Raw genomic sequence first — 22817 nt, 5'->3', positions numbered from 1 at the left:
TTTGTACTTGCTTAGCTGCCATTTAGTACATGGTGCTAAATCATTTCTCTTAATGGGACATTATGGGATAAGGCCCTGCCTTATAGTGGAGCCTTTCATATAAAAATCACATACATACATGTTAATATATGTATTGATATATATATCGGGAATCTGGCTGTCATTGGTTTCTGACTTTCACTCACTGGGGTATATTTATCAAAGAGTGAAGTTAGAGATCACCAAGTCCTCTAGTGTAAAATTCCGCCACTTTCCATTTATTTCTATGGGATTTTTAAAAGACTATTTATCAACGGGTGAAAGTCAAATACGCCTTTCAAAATCCCATAGAAATGAATGGAGAATGGCGGAATTTCAACCTACGCACTGTTCTGCGATCTCTAACTTTACTCTTTAATAAATATACCCCAGTGTCTTTCTCTCTGAGAACTGTTGGGGGAAAATTTACTTAAGGTCGAATATCGAGGGTTAATTAACCCTCGATATTCGACTGTTGAAGTTAAATCCTTCGACTTTGAATATCGAAGTCGAAGGATTTAGCGCAATAATCGAACTATTCGAAGGATTTTAATCCATCGATTGAAGGATTATCCTTCGATCAGAAAAACCTTGTAAAGCCTATGGGGACCTTCCCCATAGGCTAACATTGGCCTCTATAGGTTTTAGGTGGCGAACTAGGGGGTCGAAGTTTTTTTTAAAGAGACAGTACTTCGATTATCGAATGGTCGAATATTCAAAAGATTTTTAGTTCGAATCATTCGATTCGAAGTCGAAGGTTGAAGCAGCCAATTCGATGGTCGAAGTAGCCAAAAAAAATTCAAAATTCGAACTATTTTTCCTCTATTTTCCTCTATTCCTTCACTCGAGCTTAGTGAATGGGCCCCTTACTCTCTGAAATGGTGTGGCCAAGTGATGTCACTATTTGGACCCAAATTGTACATAAAATGAATTGATATTTCAGAAGTTTCCAATTATGAATGGTAAATGCCTTTCCTGGTACAGAGTCAAGACAAACACAAAATCTATTTTCCGTGATTAATATTATTTACAGTTCATGACGAATTGCTTTTTTAAAAACATTTTTCAAGAAATGTTTAGCGTCTCAATAGCAGAAAGGAGTCAGGCGCCTGGGCTTGTGTATGTTCTTAGTATGTTGGAATAAATAGGGCAATATTAATTATGTTTGTAATTGATGATCAAAAAATACATTCAATAATGTGTTGTTGTTTGTATTGGCAGTTCTTGATAACACAATGTTATTTCTAGATAATATTTGAGGTTTTATCACTCATTCCATGAGAAGCAGAAGTTCTTTCTTAAAGGTTACAGTTGACATTAGCGGCAGAAGCTTTTTTTTTGGAGACCCCAGGTAAAACCCATAAACAGGCATTTCACAAATTGATGTGAAAGTTCTTTTTTTATACAGCAAAACAATTATATGTTTGAGTACCTGACCTCACAGTAAGCTCAGCACTTGCATATATCTCTCACTCTGACTGTTAAATTACAGGTCAGAAACTGACCAGTAGTGATGGGCGAATTTATTCAGCAGGCGCGAATTCGTGGCAAATTTGCGAAACGCCCACGAAAATTTCCTGGCAAAAATTCGGCGTCGTCGAATGGTCCGTTTTTCCGACTCCGGCGTCTCATTTTTGAGGCCGGCGTCAAAAATGAGACACCGGCGACGTCTCGCAAATTTTTCGCCGTTTTGCGAATTTTGAAAATTTTTCGCCGAAACTGACTAGGTACAGCAGTGGATATTACTGGGTCCCACAGCAAATTATTTATTAGGCCCCCAGAATGTCTAGAGGTTGACCTGTTTTACCAATATTTATTTAACTTCTATATGAATTAGGGCCTCATGTGGCCCATATACCTCCTGGGTCGCCCTGCAGCCGCAGGGTCTGCTTCCTCTGTAGGTATACCCCTGAGGTGCAGCTGTTGTTACAAAGTTCATAACATTGGCAGTTAACAAAAACTTAAATAACTCTGAAACTGAAAAATTAAATAATGTAAACATCAAAAGTGCTGGTTTACTAAGCCTTTAAAACTACTAAAAACATTTATATGTTACAAAACAAGGATTGTTTATATAGTTATAGTTATGGGGATGTTCCCTATTAAATACCAGGTGCTGTTATGGAGAAATAGAATTTTCTGTAGAAATATAAAATTGTGCATTTAAATGGGAATATATGAAAAAATGGCAGTCCTGTATTTTAGAGCTGGATAATGAGTGTCCAGATAATTGATATCACAACTGTTTTTGTTTTGTTTAAAGGAGAAGGAAAGTCTAAAACTAAGTAAGCTTTATCAGAAGGGTCTATATAAATACACAAGTAAACCCTCAAAGTAATGCTGCTCTGAGTCCACTGAGTCAAAAGAAACACAGCGTTTCTTTCCTTCAGTTGTGGACACATGGGCTTCTGTATTAGACTTCCTGTTTTCATCTCCAGGGCTAGGGCTTGAGCATGCTCAGTTTGCTCCTCTCCCCCTCCCCTTCCTGCTGTAATTTGAGCCCAGAGCTATAAGTGAGTGAGGGAAGGCGGAGATTTGTCGCTGAAAAGACGAGGCGATTAGTCGCCAGGCGACTAAATCTCCCCGAAACGCTCAGTGTGTCCTTACCTTTAAGATAACCCTTTAAGATAACTTTATTATTGACACAGTCAGAACATTTGAAATGTAACCAAAGCATAACAACAGTCACACCATACCCTCTGCTTTGTTCACTGTAGCCAAAATCGTTTTGCTGGTACAATTTAGTCCTAGAGGTATTTGGGCTCCACCTATGGGATGTGTGGGACTGCTTATTTATACTTCTCAGGGCAGAGCTCAGCTTATCATTTCAGAGACTGGCACACACAGAGAGCAGAGAAAGCACAGACTGTCACATACTTAGAGCAGAGACAGCACAGACTGGCAAACACTTAGAGTAGAGAAGGCACAGACTGGCATCACTGAGACAGACATGGCACAACCTGAAGGCACCAAACAAAACCCTAAAAAATTCTTAGATCAAGATTATGAGCAGCTGAAGGCGCAGTACCTGGCGTCTAACACTCTCTTTGAGGATGAAAAATTCCCTGCAAGTCAAGCTTCACTTGGGTCCAACAAACTGGGACCAGACTCAAGTACGGCAAAAGGAATTGTCTGGATGAGACCATTGGTAAGAATATAACAGCAGTGTTATTTAAAGCAGGAAGGAAACATCAAATCTTTGGAGGTGGTCCATTTCTTAGATACCCCTCCACTGACTCATATGACTCATAAAGCAGTATTTTTTTTTTTATCCCTTTGGCTGTGACTCTGTAAACAATGTAGCAGAAGTCACCTTTTCAGATGGCTTCAGTTTCACTGTTTCAGGAGTCTGAACCAGCAATGCAGAGAATATAAACTTATATGGCTTTCAATCTCAAGACAATTTACAAATAGCTTTAAAACCATTGGATATTATTAATGTATTTTGGAAGTTGTTTAGAATTGATACACTTTCTTTGTACTTTGTATATTTTAGCTAGCCTTGGAGTGACCCCACAAACTTTTTCATTTAAAAATATACATATATATATAAATAAAAAATATATAAACATAAGAAAATAGACCGCTCCAGCTCGCCGATCTTCCCTTCATCCAGGTGCTCAATCAACAGTGTCCCCACTGTAAGTATATCAAATAGTGATGGGCGAATTTGCGCCGTTTCGCTTCGCCGAAAAATTCTCGAATTTCGCACAAAATTCGCGAAACGGCGAAAAATTCGCGAACCTGCGTTTTTCGGAAAAAATTTTTGACGCCGGCGAATTTTTTTCGGCGAATTTTCGCAGGCGTTTCGCGAATTTATTCGCCTGCCGCGAATCGCGCAAATTCGCCGCGAATTCGCGCCTGGCGAATAAATTCGCCCATCACTAATATCAAAAACTCCACAGGCTGACGGCACTTCTGGACAAGTTTATTGGGAAGAAACTGCTGTAAAACGCCTAACGCGTTTCGGGATTGTATCCCTTAATCAAAGGCTCAATGATTAAGGGATACAATCCCGAAACGCGTTAGGCGGTTTACAGCAGTTTTTTCCCAATAAACTTGTCCAGAAGTGCCGTCAGCCTGTGGAGTTTTTGATATATATATATATACATACACACACACAGGTATGGGATCTGTTATCCAGAATGCTTGGGAGCTGGGGTTTTCCGGATAAAGGATTTTAAGTCTACTGAAAAATCATGTAAACATTAAATAAACCCAATAGGCTGGTTTTGCTTCCAATAAGGATGCATTGTATTTCAGATGGGGTCAAGTACAAGCTACTGTTGTATTATAACAGAGAAAAAGGAATATCATTTTTAAAAATTTGGATTATTTGGATAAAATGGCGGCAGAGGATGCCTGGGTGCAGTTTACCTGGAGCCGGAGGGTTTGAGCCGGTAGAGCACAATCCCACGGTAGTAGGCAAGTGATTAGAGTCACAGGGGGTTGCCATTTACGAACATATATCATCGCAAAATGCATATTTGGGTGTTTCCATGCAAAATTCCACTAGGGTTGCCACCTGTCTCATTTACAGAAAGGATGTCTGGGTGAAAACTGCCTGCCCGGATTTCCAAATTAGGAATTGTAAATATGTTGTAAAAATGGCTCGTGAGCAACATGTTGCTCCCCAACCCCTTGGATATAGCTTCCAGTGGCCTCAAAGCAGGTGTTTATTTTTCAATTCTTGGTTTGTAGACAAGTTTTGGGGCATAATAAAACAGTTGTACTGCCAAAGAGAGCCTCCTGTAGGCTGCCAGTTCACATAGGACCTACTAAATGGCCAATCACAGCCCTTATTTGGCACCTCCAGGAAAATGTTTCATGCTTGTGTTGCTCACCAACTCTGTTTATATTTGAATGTGGCTCACGGGTAAAAAAAAGGTTGGGGACAATTTGCAACTGGTTTTCATGTTTTATTATTTGTGGTTTTTGAGTTATTTAGCTTTTTATTAGGGATGCACGGAATCCAGGATTCGGTTCGGGATTCGGCCTTTTTCAGCAGGATTCGGATTCAGCCAAATCCTTCTGCCCAGCCGAACCGAATCCGAATTTGCAATATGTAATATGAATAGAAGGCCCAAAAGAAAGATTGATCTGAATAAGAGACTGGAATATTAATAGGGGAAGGCCTGAATAGAAAGATGAGTAATAAAAAGTAGCAATAACAATACATTTGTAGACTTATAGAACATTAGTTATTTAGATGGGGTCAGTGACCCCCATTTGAAAGCTGAAAAGAGTCAGAAGAAGAAGGCAAATAATTCAAAAACTACAAAACAAAATTAAGCCCATTTCAAAAGTTGATTAGAGACGGCCATTCTATAACAAACTAAAAGTTAACATAAAGGTGAAACACCCCTCCAAAGTGAATGGCTTTAAAATGGATCAGTTGTTCACAACATAATTTCCATGTCCCTTGACGTCATGAACCCAACTCCAAAATGTCACCCAATCCACCCGCTAACATCATCCACCCACCCACCTAATGTCATCAGCCCAAATACCTACCATGAACTATAGCTCTGTAAGCTAATGTCAGTGCTAAAGGCCATTCTCTGTAGCAGCAAGGTTTTGGCACTACACTCACTGGGGTGTAACTAACTTTTTGATCCCCCCACTCCAAGTGAATACCAGTTTCTTTTTATTTTTAAATGTATTAAATATGTGGAAGGCAGCAGGGCCTTAATTACATTCTTTTGTGCATTGCCCACAGGAAATCCATCCCAATGCTGAATTCATTACCAGCGGGGCAACACGTTTTGATATTTGCCAGAATGATATTGGTAAGTAACGTTTCCCTCTGAATGAAAATCTCAATTACAAGATGAGGTTGGACACAGCACCAATCGCTAATCTCCGTTTCTTATACTGCAACAAGTATTGATGTGTCCAAATCCTGGGCTATATGTCAGTTGGGGGACCCCAACAGTGAGGACCATCCATGTCTGGGTTGAGGTTTGAAGCTTGAGATTTGGCCTCAACTCACCAAAAAGTCAAAATAGTGTTAGTAACCTGGTGAAATCCAGTAGGCTAGGGATTCAGTTTCCACAATAGGCATCTAGTAGTCCTACAGTCCTCTTGCCTTGTAAGAGAAGAAGGTGCAGGGAATTTTGTGGGTAAGTGCCATAACCCCCCATAACTCGTACTTTTCTGTACTGGAGTATGTAGAGAGGTGGATCTGAGAGTCCCCACTAGTGACGGGCGAATTTGCGAAACGGTGAAAACTTTGCGAAATCGTTTTTGACGTCAGTGCCCGTTTTTGACGACGGTGCCCGTTTTTGACGCCGGCGCTCGTTTTTGGTGCCGGCGAATTTTTGCCGCGAATTTTCGCGGGCATTTCGCGAATTTATTCGCTGGCGGCGAATCGCGAAAATTCGCCGCGAATTCGCGCCTGGCGAATAAATTCGCCCATCACTAGTCCCCACTGGAAAGTTCTCCAACTGTGACAAATAAATAGTAATTGATGGGACTGAATGCTGCATTATAAATTTACCAGCAGCTAGTTAATTCTTTGATCTAGTTTTAGGATCCTTAGTTCCCACGGCAGGCAGAGTAATATGGAGTTTGCTAGTGAGTGTCCACTCATACCTTCAAGTATTACCCCATGGGGAGAGTTCAGCTTTTATTTTAGGGCAACCGTATCAGTCCCCAGAGCTCTATTTGCTCTAGGCTTGTATTTAAGAAAAGGCCACATGGTGATGGATCTAAAATTAAGATTATTTAGTAGAATTTGGGAAAGATCTGGTGAGGGCTTTCCCCTTTGTAAAAAAAAGTTAAATTTTACCATTTTCTTTCTGGCAATGGGATCTACATTTACAAATGCCAACACATTTGAACCAATCATGTGATTTAAATGGAGCTGTAGGAGGACTGAACAAAAGTTGTATGTACATTTGGAGAGTTGGAAGCAGCACTATAAACAGTAAATAAAGATATTTATATAAACTATTTACATAATGTAAATGAACCCATATAGATCACGGCTGCATTTGCATTAGACGCCTCAGTGAAACATCTATGGGTTAGTAAGTCCAGTCTCCCCAATACTTACCCAAAACAGACCTTTGATTCTTTGTTTTTCCACTACATTGGCTGCCCATTAAGGAGAAGGAAAGTCTGTTTGCACTTGGGGGTGCCAAATGTTAGGTACCCTCAAGTGATTGCATTGACTTACCTATAACCCCGGGCCGGTGCTCCTATCAGCAAAAAACTGCACCGGCCTGGGTACCAGTGAAAACCATGGAGAGCTGAACTTTAACTAAAAAGTCGCCTATTTCGTTCTACTGCACATGCGTTTGCTGCAGGAAATTTGAAGGAAGAAGATGCCGGAAGAGGATTGGTCCGTGGTGCTCACTGGTATAACCCCAGGCCGGTGCAGTTTTCTGCTGATAGGAGCACCAGTCCAAGGTTTCAGGTAAGTCAATACAATCACTTGGGTGCCTAAAAATTGGCACCCTCAAGTGCAAACAGACTTTCCTTCTCCTTTAAAGGTGCGGTTCACCTTTAATTTAACTTTTAGTATGTTATAGGATGGCACATTCTAAGCAAGTTTTCAATTGGTATTCAATATTTATTTTTTTATAGTTTTTGAAGTATTTCCTTTTTCTTCTGACACTTTCCAGCTTTCAAATGGGGGTCACTGACCCCATCTCAAAAAACAAATGCTCTGTAAGGCTACAACTGTATTGTTATTGCTACTTTTCCTTGCTCACCTTTCTATTCAGGCCTTCCTCTATTGATATTCCAGTCTCTTATTTAGATCAATGTCTGGTTGCTAGGGTAATCAGATTGCAATCAGATTGCTGAAACTGTAAACTGGAGAGCTGCTAAATAAAAAGCTAAATAACTCAAAAACCACAAATAATAAAACATGAAAACCAATTGCAAATTGTCTCAGAATATCACTCTCTACATCATACCAAAAGTTAACGCAAAGGTGAACAACCCCTTTAATGAACAATTCAGTGTAAAAATGAATTTGCAACCAAGCCCCACCCCCCATTTGACCAAGGGAAAGAGAGCAGCCCAGGAGTATGAATTATAGAGAATCAGGGGTCAGTACATGGGTAAGTACTTGGGCAAAGTGGATTAATGGACTCAGGTAACAGGTTAGGCATAATGCAAATAGTCCCCTGATTTTCCCAGTTGTACTTAATCTTTCACATGTATTTCCCTTGTACAGCGAACTGTGGGTTTCTCAGTTCATTAGGATGTCTCACGCTCACTGAGGAATATCTGTCTCTGGTTGTCCCTCAGGATCAAAGCTTCAAGCACAACTATGCAGGAATCTTCCACTTCAGGGTAACAATGATCTGTTACGTAAAGAGCAAACATTTATCTTGTCTGTCTCTTGGATCATGGATATATATTGAATGCAGGTGCAATGCATCTTTTCTCTGGCCCTTTAACAAAGAAGTCAATTCTTTGTTAAAGGACCAGACACACCATAAAGGGAAACTATGCGTTTTTCCATATAATACACTTTTGCTTGCCAATAAATGTCATATTTTGGTGCAGATGAAGTTTCAACTTTTCTACACAAAAACCCTAACTAAACCATAAAAATGCCATATTTTATATATTGACTTCAAACTTGTCACAGGGGGTCACCATCTTGGAAAGTGTCTGTGACACTCACATGCTCAGTGGGCTCTGATTGGCTGTTGAGAAGCTAAGCTTAGGGCTCTTCACTAATTATCCAGCAGAAAATGAGCTTCCCTGTAATATAAGCTGATGCTACAGGTTTGCTGATTATTAAATTCTGATGCTAATTGCACTGGTTTCTGTGCTGCCATGTAGTAATTATGTGTATTAATTACTAATCAGCCTTATATTGTGACATTTCTATTCTATGTGTACTGTATATTGTGAGTGGGCCCCTAAGCTCAGTAAGTGACAGCAGCACAGAGCATGTGCAGTGAATCAGCAGTAAAGAAGACGGGGAGCTACTGGGGCATCTTTGGAGACACAGATCTTTACTGCTAAAGGGCTGTGGTTGCCTTGGGCTGGTACAGAAGCACAAAACATAATGTACAACATTTCTAGCTACTTCTTTAGTTAAACTTTAATTCTCCTTTAAGCTCCCTTGTCATAGACAGTGGAACAGGGAATAAATGTAAAATAATTACTTTTATTCAATGTGTGTGATAAGAGGTGGATCAAGCCCGCCCCCTTCCGATTATCTATCTCTATAGATATTGACACTAAAGAGGGTAACACTGTTTGCTCAGAACTAGCAACTCATAGCAACCAAATGCCTCCATTTAAAGAGAAGACCGATATGTTATTGTCACCATATTACTTATAGAGTCTCCTGTGAACCTGGTCAGGCCCTATCACAAGTTTGCTTATACAATACAAAACACACAATAAACTATTCCTGTTTCTCTCAGTTCTGGAAGAATGGGGAATGGGTGGATGTGGTTGTGGACGACAGGCTCCCCACGAAAAACAAGAAATTGGTGTCTGTAAAATCAGCTGAGGAGAATGAGTTTTGGGCTGCACTGCTGGAGAAGGCTTTTGCTAAGTAAGTGTTACCCTGCTCATTAAAATCGGTTCATACAGTGCCCACACTAACTGAGACCCATTCCCATACATACCTGTATATAAGGAAGAAACGCACATTAGATGATTACCGGAGACTCTGCTGAGGTCACAACCCCTGATCAGAAAACATGTTCTGTTTACAACAACTCTGATGCCTTCTACAGGTATCGACTCCTGCTACATTGATCACTGAAGAAATACAGCATCTGCTTTACTATGGAGTCAATAAGGATACTCTGCTACAAGTGACGGTCTCTAAAGAGACTACACAAAGCCTAAAGAGCCGTAATTGCCTGGTGCTGAACCCTTTGGGTTTGCTTGGGCTTGTAGCAGTGGCAGGAGGAGCTTAGTCTAAGAATTGGGCAGAAGGGCTGTTTGTGCTCCGAGATATAACTGAAATCCCAGCTTGAAGGTTGTTAGGGGTCAGTTGAATATACATTTGCTACACTAGATATTTTTGGAAGTGTAGGTGACTTGAGGTCTAGTTGCCGTTTATTTAGGAAGTCCCCTTAGGTTTTCGCCTGCTAAGTGGGAAGGAAAGCACTTTCCCTATCTAGGGTTAAACTTTTTTCCTGCTGGCAGTTCAGTCTTTAAAAATGGAAGCCAACTTGTGCTTGGCCTCTTTGGATCCCAACTGTTGGTGGAGCTTGATGCTATGCAGTACTGGGTGGAGGTATTCCCAGGAGGTGAAGCTTATGTGAGGATAATTTTGTAATAGCTCATTGCATATTTATTATGCAAAAGTAATTGGTGTAAAATGCTGTGTAAAATAAATGGCGAATTTATCAAGGTGCGTGTAATTTTATGCCATGTGAATGCCAGCTTTGCCGTCGTTATTTTACATTGCTTCCAGCGGAAGTCACTCTATGAAAAAACGTATACATTTTACGCATTTTTTTACACTGCGAAGCCTGGCAATGTGTGTGTATTATCACACAGTTTTTTACATAATAAATATGCCCCTAGGAGTGACAGTTAGGATCAGCAGATTGGTGCTCCAATGAGGAAAGGATAAGTAGTCCTGGGTGTACCACCTGCGGAGTAGGGACTCAAATGTACAGACCTAAGGGGAAAGGTAGTCTGGCTAGGTTCCACTTGGAAGACCTGTAATTGAGGATGGAAATTTTTGAGTGGGACTAAATTCACACACTGACTACTGACCCCTGATTCGGCCAAGCACTTCTAGATGTTTATGGGCAAATGCTGAATCATTCTGTCTATCCTACTGGAAGTTATTCTACATTCCAGTGAATAAAGGGTTATTATTGGTTTAAGAATGTTTATTTGTTTATATGATAAACAGAAAGTTTTCTAGAGCAGTGATCCCCAACCAGTAGCTTGTGAGCAACATGCTGCTCCCCAACCTTTTGGATGTTGCTCCCAGTGGCCTCAAAGCAGGTGATTATTTTTGAATTCCAGGCTTGGAGGCAAGTTTTGGTTGTATAAAAACCAGGTGCACTGCCAAACAGAGCCTCAATGTAGGTTGACAATTCACATAGGGGCTACCAAATGGCCAATCACAGCACTTATTTGGCATTCTTTTACTTCTGTATGTTGCTCACGGGTTCAAAAGGATCCCTGTTCTAGAGCAAACAGCACCTCCATTTAACTATAGGCCTGGAACTATGGCTGAATGACGGATACACAGACAGTTCTATTTACAAATCTATACACTGGGGGCCCTGTCCAAAAGTTGCGCCTTTAAATAGAGTTTGAAGAGTAAAAGTTTGACAATCACTGCTCTAAGACATCCTGAAGGGCCTTAATCCATGGAACCCAGGCAGGTGGGGATCTCTGTTTACTGGTGGTTTTATGACTCCTTTGGCAACTACATCCTACTGTACCATGGAAATGGAATTTGTCTCTATGTTTTAACCATTATTTGTTTCCTATGACTCAGTTTATGGCTGTATTATTGTATGGTTTGCACACAGGCTGCGTGGATCGTATGAAGACATTGAGTATAAATATGCGACCATAGCGCTACAGAATTTCACGGGTGGTGTCTGTTTATGGCACTTTTTCAAAGCTGATCTCTTCCCAACAATCCAGAGGGCTGTGAAAGCCAAATGTCTGCTCACTTGTGCAACTGTAAGTTCTACAAAATACCTTATTATGTGTCTTTTGCCTTTGTATCACATGTTCTTTGATTATACATATAGTATATATTTAAAGTAAACCTTTAAAACAAGTGAATGGAAAATCGATGAGTGCGATTCTAAGCACTTTTGCATTTTACATAATTTTTTTTAATTCCAAGGTACTAAGGGATACATGTTCTGTTAACATGAATGGTTTTGTCACCTGCTGGCCAGTTCCCAACCATGAAGTAGTTAAAGGAACAGTAATGCCAAAAAATGAAAGTGTTTTAATGGAATGGCAGTATAATGTACTGTTGAGCTACACTGGTACAACTGGTGTGTTTGCTAACAAAAAAAAAGTTTATACAAAAAATTATATAAACAAGCTGTTCTATAGCCATGGGGGCAGCCATTCAAAGTTGAAAAAGGAGAAAAGGTACAAGTTACAAAGCAGATAAAATATGAGCTCTGTAGTTTACAATGGGAGTCTATTGAGCTTATCTGTTATGTACTATGTATCCTGTGCTTGAATGGCTGTCCCCATGGCTACACTCCAGTGCTAGTGAATGCTTATAGTGTTGTATTACTCCAGAAATCTACTGACGGCTTGAATCCTTATACTGGCACTTGACACCACAGAGTACTAACTCTTCTGACCTCCTTGTTGGAGCCTCTGGCTGCTCTACTAACTACTCTGATCCAATCTCTCTCTCCTAAAGTGAACTATTACAGAAACTGTCCTGACATTGTCTTCTCCTACTGAGACCTAACTTCACCTGAGGCTCTCTAGCACCAAACACTCTCTCCTGCAAATGGGGTTCAAAGATTCCGAGCACATGGTGACCTCTTTTTAAAGAATAGGGAATCCTGACACCCCTGGCCAACACAGAACAGAACTACTGGGAAACACATTGAACTATAAAGAATTTAGCCTAGTCCTTTGGCTGAATTATCCAGTATGGGGAATTACCAAAGTTATGGTGAATAATAGCTTCTTCTATGTATTTCCTTTGCATAAAGGTTATCTGAAATGAGGGATTGTGTGATACTACAACCTTTGTACCAGAATCTGAGACCAGGGAACTCTGCTACGTCATCTCACCCTTGAACCTTAGAGCATTACATTGTACTGTTGCAACACCAGGGGCACATGCCCCAGACCATCAGCAAAGGGTGATAATGAGAAATAAAAATAAAATTTGCATTTATTTTTTATAACAAAATAAACTCTTAACACAGCAATTTTGCAATATAGTTTTGTGATTACAAAATGATGCTTTTTGTTGCTTTTTTATTTAGTACTGGCAAAACATTGTGTCTTCAAATGTTGTTTGTTCTCAAGGTAATAATGTTGTTGTTTATGCAAGGACAGGGGGCAGTTACTGGAAAAAACTTAATTGCCGCGCATGCATATTCCATCACCGGAGCAGAAGAGGTAGGAGATTCTACGTACATTACAATCTTATTGAAAGGCCAGTGGCACATCAGATTGTAAAAACATGTAATAAAAACATGTAACCACATATAAATGCAATTAATTTTATTTGTGTCAATATTACATGGATGAGAATGCAAAGGGATTTTCGCCCCATGTGCCATTACCTTGACGATGGGTGTAATTATCTGCTGGTGGGAATGGGTCACTGGGGGTCATTAATAAAGTCTGCACATTGCATATTTATTCCCAAATTGTTGTATTGCCCATGCTTTTTCCTGAACGCTAAAAAATTACACTGCTGTGCCCGTCTTCCCAGTTTTTGCGAATCCTCATTGTGAATACATTTTCGCAAATGAGACGGTCTTGCGTGAGTACAGGCACTGTGCGAGGTTCTTGTGCACGAAAATAGCATTGACAGCAACTTAAATTTGCAATTTGCAAAACAAATTCGCAAATCTGTTTGCATACTCTTATTCAGCTTTATAAATATAACCCGGCGCAGGGCAAATATATTCACTGGGGGTCATTTATAAAGTTTGCGCATATTTATTCCCAAATGGTTGTATTGCCCATGTTTTTTCCTCAACACTAAAAAATTGCACTGCTGTGCCCGTCTTTCGGATTTTTGCGGATTCGCTTTGAGAATACATTTTCGCAAATGGCTTGCAAATGAGATGGGTGTTTGCGTGAGTGCGCCCACTGTGCAAGGTTGTTATGCGTGAAAATAGCGTTGACAATAAATGAAATTTGCAATGCGCGAAGTTAATAAATGATTCCCACTGTGTATAATTCTCAGGTTTCCTATCGCGATGGAAAAGTCCAACTGATCCGGCTGCGCAATCCCTGGGGTCACAAGGAATGGAAAGGCCAATGGAGTGATGAGTACGTAATTTGTCTCACAATAACAGTATAGTATCCATTATCCAAAAACCTGTTATCCAGAAAGCCATAGAGTCCATTTTAATCAAATAATTCAAATGTTTAAATGATTTTGGTTTCCTTTAATACTAAAACAGAACCTTGTACTGGATCCAAATCCTTGTTGAAGGCAAAAAGCTACTGGATTTATTTATTGTTTAAATTATTTTTTTTTGCAGACCTATGGTGATCCAAATTTCAGAAAGATCCCCTTATCCGGGAGCATTCTGGATAACGGTCCCATACCTGCATTAGCAAGAGAAATGGTTGATTAGAAAGAAAGAGCTAGCATTTCATAAACTATTGTTTCTTCTCTTTTTACTGGAGGAGTCATGGCTGGACTTGGGTGTTTAACTGTTCAGTGCTATTCTCATATCCACCACTAGTTGGGGCATGGGAGCATTTTTGGCAATGCAGTCACAGTATCTACAGGGAAATCTGCTATAGGAAAAGTACCCTATTCTAGAAACAAATCTTTTCATTTCATTAGGGCTCATTTACAAACTCAAGTGCAAGTGTGACTGAGCTAAGATGGGTGCAAGGCTGTGCACCTTTTCTTATATTTTTTTAGTGCATTTCATCAGAATAATCACTGACTGGAATTATTGACCCACTGGCTTGTTAATCAGAATTACATTTTATTGATTCCAGCGAGTTTCCTTTTCTGCTTTTTTCAGTGTCTTATAATCTGATAAAGGCCCATATCATTTATCCAAATGGAAGCTGTGCACATTGCCTAAAGCAGAACTAAACCCTAAAAATGAATAGGGCTAAAAATGCCATATTTTATGTACTGAACTTTATTGCATCAACCTTAAGTTTCAGCTTCTCAACAGCAGCAATGATCCAGGACTTCAAACTTGTCACAGGGGGTCACCATCTTGGAAAGTGTCTGTGACACTCACATGCTCAGTGGGCTCTGATTGGCTGTTGAGAAGCTAAGCTTAGGGCTCGTCACTAATTATCCAGCAGAAAATGAGGTTGGTCTGTAATATAAGCTGATGCTACGGGGTTGATTATTAAATTCTGATGCTAATTGCACTGGTTTCTGTGCTGCCATGTAGTAATTATCTGTATTAATTACTAATCAGCCTTATACTGTGACATTTCTATTCTATGTGTAATGTATATTGCGAGTGAGCCCCTAAGCTCAGTAAGTGACAGCAGCAGTGTCAGACTGGCCCGGCAGGAGACCGGGAAAAAACCCGGAAGGGCCCCGACCCTCATGGGCCTCATGGGCCGGCCAGACCCCCTCTCTCCATTCTGAAATTGTAATAAAAAAAATCAGCACCGCGCAGCACAGTCTGCGCATGCGCGATGCGCCGAGTGCGGCAGCGTGCATGTGGGCCAAGCGCGTCTGAATGCGTGCACGCCGGCGTGCTTCGCAGTAGGGACCAGGGCAGGGAGGGGCCCTGGACAGCCCCAGGCCCACCAGTCCGACCTTAGACAGCAGCACAGAGCATGTGCAGTAAATCAGCAGGAAAGAAGATGGGGAGCTACTGGGGCATCTTTGGAGACACAGATCTTTACTGCTAAAGGGCTGTGGTTGCCTTGGGCTGCTACAGAAGCACAAAACATAATGTACATTTCTAGACTACTTCTTTAGTTTAACTTTCCTTGTCCTTTAAAAGCAGAGACTGATCAGAATAACCGCACTCCCACTCACAACATGGGATCTAATTATTGCAATGGTTACAGTCACTATGTGGGTGCTCATTTACAAACAATATAACAAGTGATTGACCCTATTCATTAAAGGTACCTGGGCCCAAAGATGCTCCTTGTACTTCCCTATAGTTGTACTTGGCACCATGGCATGTGGATAAAGGTGGGCCTTGGCATGTTGATGCTGCAAAATAAAATGCATTGTGTATATTTGGATATTCATATATGGGTTATAGAGCAATCCATGCAGAGCTTTCCATACATACATCATACGTTTTCTTTCCAACAGTGCCCCTGAATGGAATGATGTTGCCCCCGACGTAAAAAATGCTCTTCTAACTCAGAAGGAAGATGGAGAGTTTTGGTGAGCCTGTGTTTATTTTTCAAGGCACATAATGCCCCGAGAATGAGAGTAAACTCATGAGTGATTGTGCCGATGTTTTGCACTTGGTCAGTCTTGCGCATAATAAATGACCCCTTTAATTTTCCTGAAGCAATTGTGCTGGCAGATACATTAGATAGCTTCAAGAAAGGTTTGGGTGCTTCTTTAAAATTTTCAGCAGAAAAGGAAATAGGCAACTTTCCTTCATATTTCTGAAGTTGTGATGGACTTCCGAGGCATGTTGGTTACAGTCAGCTCAAAATGTATTTTGGGAGGGAAGGAAGATCTTGTGGTGTTGCTCTGCTTATAAATGCCCAGAGAAATGACAGATGACTCTTCTCTACCCATGTACCTCATTTTCTAAGCAGTGCGACATCACAAGGTCTTCTTTGACAGACAAAATTAATTTTGCGCTGACTGACCAGCAGGTGACAGTGTTCGTTAAAATTCATTGTAATATCGGTTTAAAAACTGCTGCTATCTTAAAAACTAGAACAAATTAAAATGCTTGACAAAAGTGCTAGGAAGAGTAGTTTACATTGACTTTAAGGAAAACTACAGTTAAAACTTAGATTTTTCTCACGTGAAAGTTCATAATGGAAAATGTAGGTGTACTCATGGTAGAGGGTAGCGGTGGCTGGGAGTTCCATCAGCCTATTTTCTTTCTCTTTTCCTTTGCTCATCTATAGTGATTGGCGAATTTATTCGCCAGGCGCGAATTCGCGGCGAATTCGCGAAACGCCCGGCGAAAATTCACGGAAAAAATTCGCCCGCGTCAAAAAAAATCTTCCCAAAAAAACGGGCACCGGCGTCAAACGGGCGCTGGCGTCAAAAGCGAGACGCGGGCGCCGTTTCGTGAATTCGCCCATCACTACTCATCTAGTTTATTTAGCACTTTGTGAGCAATAACCAAGCCCCCCACCAATGGGTAGTACAGGCAGTTTTTTCAGTGATTTCATTTTATTCCATATGTTCTGTTTCAACAACAAAGCCAATTGGCAGATGCCAGCTCTTGTGCCAATCTAATCTTACACTGTTGATTCCATTGACACTCCAAATAAATACAAGCTGCAGGGTTGCATTTAAATTACATGTAGCATTTCTATCTGTTTTTTCTATAATTATTTTCATATGATCCAGTAAGCTTGTATTTAAACTCACTATATCAGAGCTTCCTGGACATTTTGTTCCCAGATAAGAGATCCCATACTTTTATTACTTTGTATGATTTCAGGATCTCGTATCCGGACTTGGTAAAAGAGTATGAAAGTCTGGACATCTGCCACATTGCTCCAAGCACCGGGGTTAATGTGAACGAACAGCATTGGAGCCTGACTCAGATGGAAGGGAGCTGGAAGAAGGGGGATTCTGCAGGTGGGTGTGAATACACATGTAACCCTTTCGACGCCCCTTTGTCGGTGTTACACTCCACGTGTGGCGCTTACCTGACGGCACAGGACAAACCTGAGCCTCTCTGCAGTGGTATTGGGAGAGACTGGGTACCTGGTACCTACTAGTTCAGTGCCTCCACCTTGTGGGATCCGGGAATGCACCTACGGGTGGCCCCACTAGGAATACAGTAATAATACACACACAGTATTGGTTAAACTGAATGTTTTTATAAAATAAATGGGCAACTAATACATGCAGCACTCCAAACCGGTGGCAATAGGGCCTCATTAACTAACTTGCTTGAGCAATCTGTCTGACTAAATAACTGGTTAAGTCCTTTAAAGTAATGGATGGCTCCTCACAGTCCAAGTAATACAAATCAGTAGTATTCTTCAAGTGCTCCTTTAATACGCTGTGACTTTAAATATCAATACTCACTCCATACTTTACAGTGTCTCTTCAGTCAAACACAGTCAGACATACAGTGCGACTACCAGCCCCTTTGGATGCTCAGATAGGAATCTCCTGCTGGTTGTTCCTCCAGTCTGGATTCCTCTCACACTCTCTGTCTTTCCAGGCACAGTATCTGCTTTCCCTGTGCCAGCTCGATCCAAATGAATACATTTGGTGCAGCCTCTCAGCTCTATGGGCCCACCAGCAGCTCTCTGGCCTCTTTCTCTGTCCACCATGTGGTTCTCTCTGCCGAGTTGGGGTTGGAAAAGACACATCTTTATAAATATGGTCACTAGTCCTTTTTAATAAATGATAAAAGTCCAGCACTTTATAAATCATGTTGCTAAATTGGTACTGACATATATATCCATTTCTGAGCAGCAATAATAAAATGACATTTCTGCCCATTTCCCTGAAGAGAAGTTTTTGGCCGACCCACGCTTTCGCATTAAGCTGGAGGTACCAGATGAGGACCAGGCTGCAGCGGGAGATGCGGGGCTCTGTACTCTCATTGTCGCTCTGAAGCCCAAGGTGTTTATCGAGAAAGTCCCTGATTTTCTCTTGTACCAGGTCAGTGGCAGAATTTTATTTTTGTTGTGACATTTATTTTTTATCGTATATTCTACAGGAAATTTAAGTGGTGATTGTAAAAGTTTCTACACTCATTATGTTCATTTTTAACATATAAACCTGTATACGCAAAAGCTGAGACCAAGAAAGAGAGGAGATTTATTGCACACAGTTACATGGGCCAGCAATACAAAGAGATTACTGATCCTGAGCACATCTACTCTATATATTTATACCATGGCTATTTCCTAAAACTCATTAGATACATATCAATGTGGTATATTCTGATTGGCACATTTGATTATCGCTCAGCTTAAAGATGCACAGCTTAAAGGGATACTGTCATCGGAAAAATGTTTTTTTCAAAATGCATCAATAAATAGTGCTGATCCAGCAGAATTCTGCACTGAAATCCATTTCTCAGAAGAGCAAACAGATTTTTTTTTAATTTTTAATTTAAAAAAGGTAATTTGATTTTTTAATCTTGAAATCTGACATGGGGCTAGACATATTGTCAGTTTCCCAGCTGCCCCCAGTCATGTGACTTGTGCTCTGATAAACTTCAGTCACTCTTTACTGCTGGACTGCAAATTGGAGTGATGGGACCCCCCTCCCTTCCCCCCCCCCCAGCAGCCTAACAACAGAACAATGGGAAGGTAAACAGATAACAAATCCCTAACACAAGATAACAGCTGCCTGATAGATCTAAGAACAGCAGTAGTAAAATCCAGGTCCCACTGAGACACATTCAGTTACATTGAGTAGGAGAAACAACAGCCTGCCAGAAAGCAGTTCCATCCTAAAGTGCTGGCTCTTTCTGAAAGCACATGACCAGGCAAAATGACCTGAGATGCACCTACACACCAATATTACAACTAAAAAAATATACTTGTTTGTTCAGGAATAAAAGTTTATATTGTAGAGTGAAGTATTTGCAGTGTAAACAGTGTCATTTATAACTAAAAACTACATCATAATATCATGATAGAATCCATTTAAAGGAGTGGTTCACCTTGAAGTTAACTTTTAGTATGGCTAATTCTAAGCAACTTTACAATTGGACATCGTTATTTTATTTTATTTTTTTATAGTTTGTTAATTATTTGCCTTCTTCTTCTGACTCTTTCCAGCTTTCAAATGGAGGTCACTGACCCATTTAAAAAACTACACATTTATTGTTACTGCTCTTTTTTATTACTCATCTTTCTATTCAGGCCTCTCCTATTCATATTGCAGTCTCTTATTAAAATCAGTGCATGGTTGCTAGGGTAATTTGGACCCTAGTAACCAGATTGCTGAAACTGCAGCACTGGAGAGCTGCTGAATAAAAAGCTAAATAACTCAAAAACCACACATAATGAAAAATGAAAAACGACTGCAAATGTCTCAGAATATCACTCTCTACATCATACTAAAAGTTAACTCAGATGTCAAATTTTAAACACATGTAAATGTCTAGTTACAGACTTTTGGAAGGAAAGGGAAGCCCTGATAACATGTTCAACCCTTACATGATGTATAAGCAAGTCACCTGGAGTACTAAACTGAGCATGCACCTGCCCAGGGCAAAGTAAATGTTTGTCCAGTTTCTATGAGATACCTCTGCAAATACTGTAATGTTTATTAAATGGGGTGTAACCATAGGGTACGTCACTGAGGACTAAAATGCCACAGGAGCACAAAAATATAGAACTTGCATCACAGAAGAAAAGGAGGAAGGGTATTTCTTTATCCAACATGTATGGGAGGGATTAAGTGCGTGAAATTGGGATTCATATGGGACACAGCTGCTTATCTGTACCATTGTGGGTCATATTCTCTGTAATGTTGGGCTAATCTGTAAAATCAACTATAATCTGTAAAACAAAACATATGAGAAAAAAATAAGACCAATCGCACCTAATAGCAATTCTGATATAAGATATTTCTTTCTTATTTTGCAGCTCCCTAAGGAGGTAAGTGATTCTTTAATTCCTATTGAGGATACAGGCCCTTTGTCAAGGCCTGCGTAGCCCGAAACGTTGCCTATGGCATTTTAGTAAAGTTTGTCACTATTTTCAATAATACCGGAGTGCTGCTGCTTTATTTGATATATGCATAGTTTGCCCTGGCAGTGGGTACAGCTTGCACCCGGGGCTGCAAGGAGCCTAATCCACTTTTGAAGCACACTTCAATTATATTTGCTGGACACAGGTAGAGTATGGCACACAGGGAGCATAGGACAGGCAGAGTATGGCACGCACAGGGATCACAGGGCAAGCAGAGTATGACACACAGGGAGCATAGGACAGGCAGAATATGGCACACAGGTAACATAGGACAGGCAGAGTATGGCACAAACAGGGAGCATAGGACAGGCAGAGTATGGCACGCACAGGGATCATAGGGCAAGCAGAGTATGACACACAGGGAGCATAGGACAGGCAGAATATGGCACACAGGTAACATAGGACAGGCAGAGTATGGCACAAACAGGGAGCATAGGACAGGCAGAGTATGGCACACACAGGGATCATAGGGCAAGCAGAGTATGACACACAGGGAGCATAGGACAGGCAGAATATGGCACACAGGTAACATAGGACAGGCAGAGTATGGCACAAACAGGGAGCATAGGACAGGCAGAGTATGGCACACACAGGGAGCATAGGGCAGGCAGAGTATGGCACACATAGGGAGCATAGGACAGGCAGAGTATGGCACACATGGAGCATAGGACAGGCAGAGTATGGCACACACAGGGAGCATAGGACAGGCAGAGTATGGCACACATGGAGCATAGGACAGGCAGAGTTTGGCACACACAGGGAGCATAGGACAGGCAGAGTATGGCACACATGGAGCATAGGACAGGCAGAGTACGGCACACACAGGGAGCATAGGGCAAGCAGAGTATGACACACAGGGAGCATAGGTCAGACAGAACAGAGCAGGAGACAGGGAAACCTATCAGGACCAGTCTAATATGTACTACATACAGTGACACAGTGCTGGTGCCCCTTCAGTGAACAATAGAGGTGTTACAAGTGTGAACAATGCAGGGGGGTTGCATGTGTGAACAATACATGGGATGACAGTTTGAATTTGTATACAATGCAGTGGCCAGTTAATCTCAGTACTGATACCTTTTAAACCTTAGACAAGATAAACAGACACAGGCAGACTTTCATGTGGGGGGCCACACAGTGGGGGGGGGGGTTGGCGGCCCGCAGGCTACCAGTTGGACATCCCTACTTTAAAGTATTATCTGTACTAATACATGTATGATGTTGATTCATATCTCATATGATCACCATTCTCCCGTGTCTTATGAATTACAGGTTTCCACTGATGTCCTAGTGAAGGATCTGAAATCTATGAAGAGGGTACGTGTTAATGACAGGAACAAAGAGATCACAGGAAGCTTCCGGGTGCCTAAGGGAGAGTACCTGATCGTCCCCAACCCTTCTGATCCCAACCAGGACTTTGATTTTTTCATCCGAGTCTATTCCATGAAAAAGGGAGGAGCTCCCTGAGGACCAACACATGGAGAGGATGCCGTCAGAAAAATATCTGAGTAATATGCTTGTGTGCCTGAATGTGTTGGTGCAGTATAAACCAAGTAATGCTGCCAAACCAACCCTTTATTTAAGCTTTTGTGCATTGCAGGTTTACCTGGAGCTTTTGAAACCTGAATATGCAACATCCTACTCCTCAGATGTTCTTCCCCTTGTTTTAGCTGTAGCTCAGGGCTTGTGGTCTTTTTGTAGCAAATTAATTAATTCCCTCTATATACCATGATAGCAGATATAGGCTTAATCGCATACCCTTTAGTAACTGGTTATTCTGCACCTTGCATATCCATGTGATTCATTTCTTATTACTGTATCAGAGGGAGTTGCCACACTGTTCAATCAATGAGTACCAATGAAACAGTAAATGTTTGACCAGAAATATTAAATGAATATGTTATGGCAAAAAGAAAAATTATTGTCATGTTGAACAAAGCCATGGGCTGTCCTATAGAGTCCAGCAGACAGGAATAATAATGTGGGACTTAAATTGTTATATTTGCAATTTGTCGTATACGGTAATATGATAAAATGTTCGTGCAAAGCTTCAAAGTTTCCAGCAGGACCAATGATCTACATCAACCAATCAGAAGGTCACGTGGTCAAAATCAAACTTCTGATGGAGCTACTAGGTGTGGGATAAAGTTTGCAACTTTTGTTACCTTACCTATAGATTGTATACAATGGGGCTCATTTTATCAGCACATGAGCTGTAACTCATTCAACTAACAGGCAAAGTTTGTCAATTGGTGTCTGGAGTGGTACTACAAGTGCTGGGAGGGCTGCAGTATGGACAC

The 22817-nt window shown here is 40.9% G+C and overlaps 1 protein-coding gene across 1 annotated transcript; it reads left to right on the top strand.

The window, feature by feature from the left end:
• The first annotated feature begins 2831 nt into the window (after window positions 1–2831).
• On the top strand, window positions 2832–22497 carry capn8.5.L (calpain 8 gene 5 L homeolog). Its single transcript, XM_018262641.2, has 12 exons — window positions 2832–3166; window positions 5738–5807; window positions 8207–8325; window positions 9417–9550; window positions 11505–11661; window positions 13024–13086; window positions 13886–13971; window positions 15962–16036; window positions 17289–17428; window positions 18318–18469; window positions 20413–20424; window positions 21790–22497. Exons 1-12 carry the CDS (start codon window positions 2969–2971, stop codon window positions 21982–21984), a joined length of 1401 nt encoding a protein of 466 aa, XP_018118130.1. The 5' UTR covers window positions 2832–2968; the 3' UTR covers window positions 21985–22497.
• Window positions 22498–22817: the final 320 nt, after the last annotated feature.

Source organism: Xenopus laevis, chromosome 5L (assembly GCF_017654675.1).
Source record: "Xenopus laevis strain J_2021 chromosome 5L, Xenopus_laevis_v10.1, whole genome shotgun sequence".
In the NCBI taxonomy this organism is placed as follows: Eukaryota; Metazoa; Chordata; class Amphibia; order Anura; family Pipidae; genus Xenopus; species Xenopus laevis.
The sequence above is the reverse complement of the archived record's forward strand: the minus strand, read 5'-3'. Positions and strand labels throughout refer to the sequence as shown.

Excerpts from the sequence above, each read along its gene's own strand:
- capn8.5.L (XM_018262641.2), top strand. The coding sequence starts at position 2,969 with ATGGCACAACCTGAAGGCACCAAACAAAACCCTAAAAAATTCTTAGAT. Across the intron at positions 5,808-8,206 it reads TATTTGCCAGAATGATATTG|CGAACTGTGGGTTTCTCAGT; the intron begins GTAAGTAACGTT and ends TCCCTTGTACAG. Across the intron at positions 13,087-13,885 it reads CCATCACCGGAGCAGAAGAG|GTTTCCTATCGCGATGGAAA; the intron begins GTAGGAGATTCT and ends TATAATTCTCAG.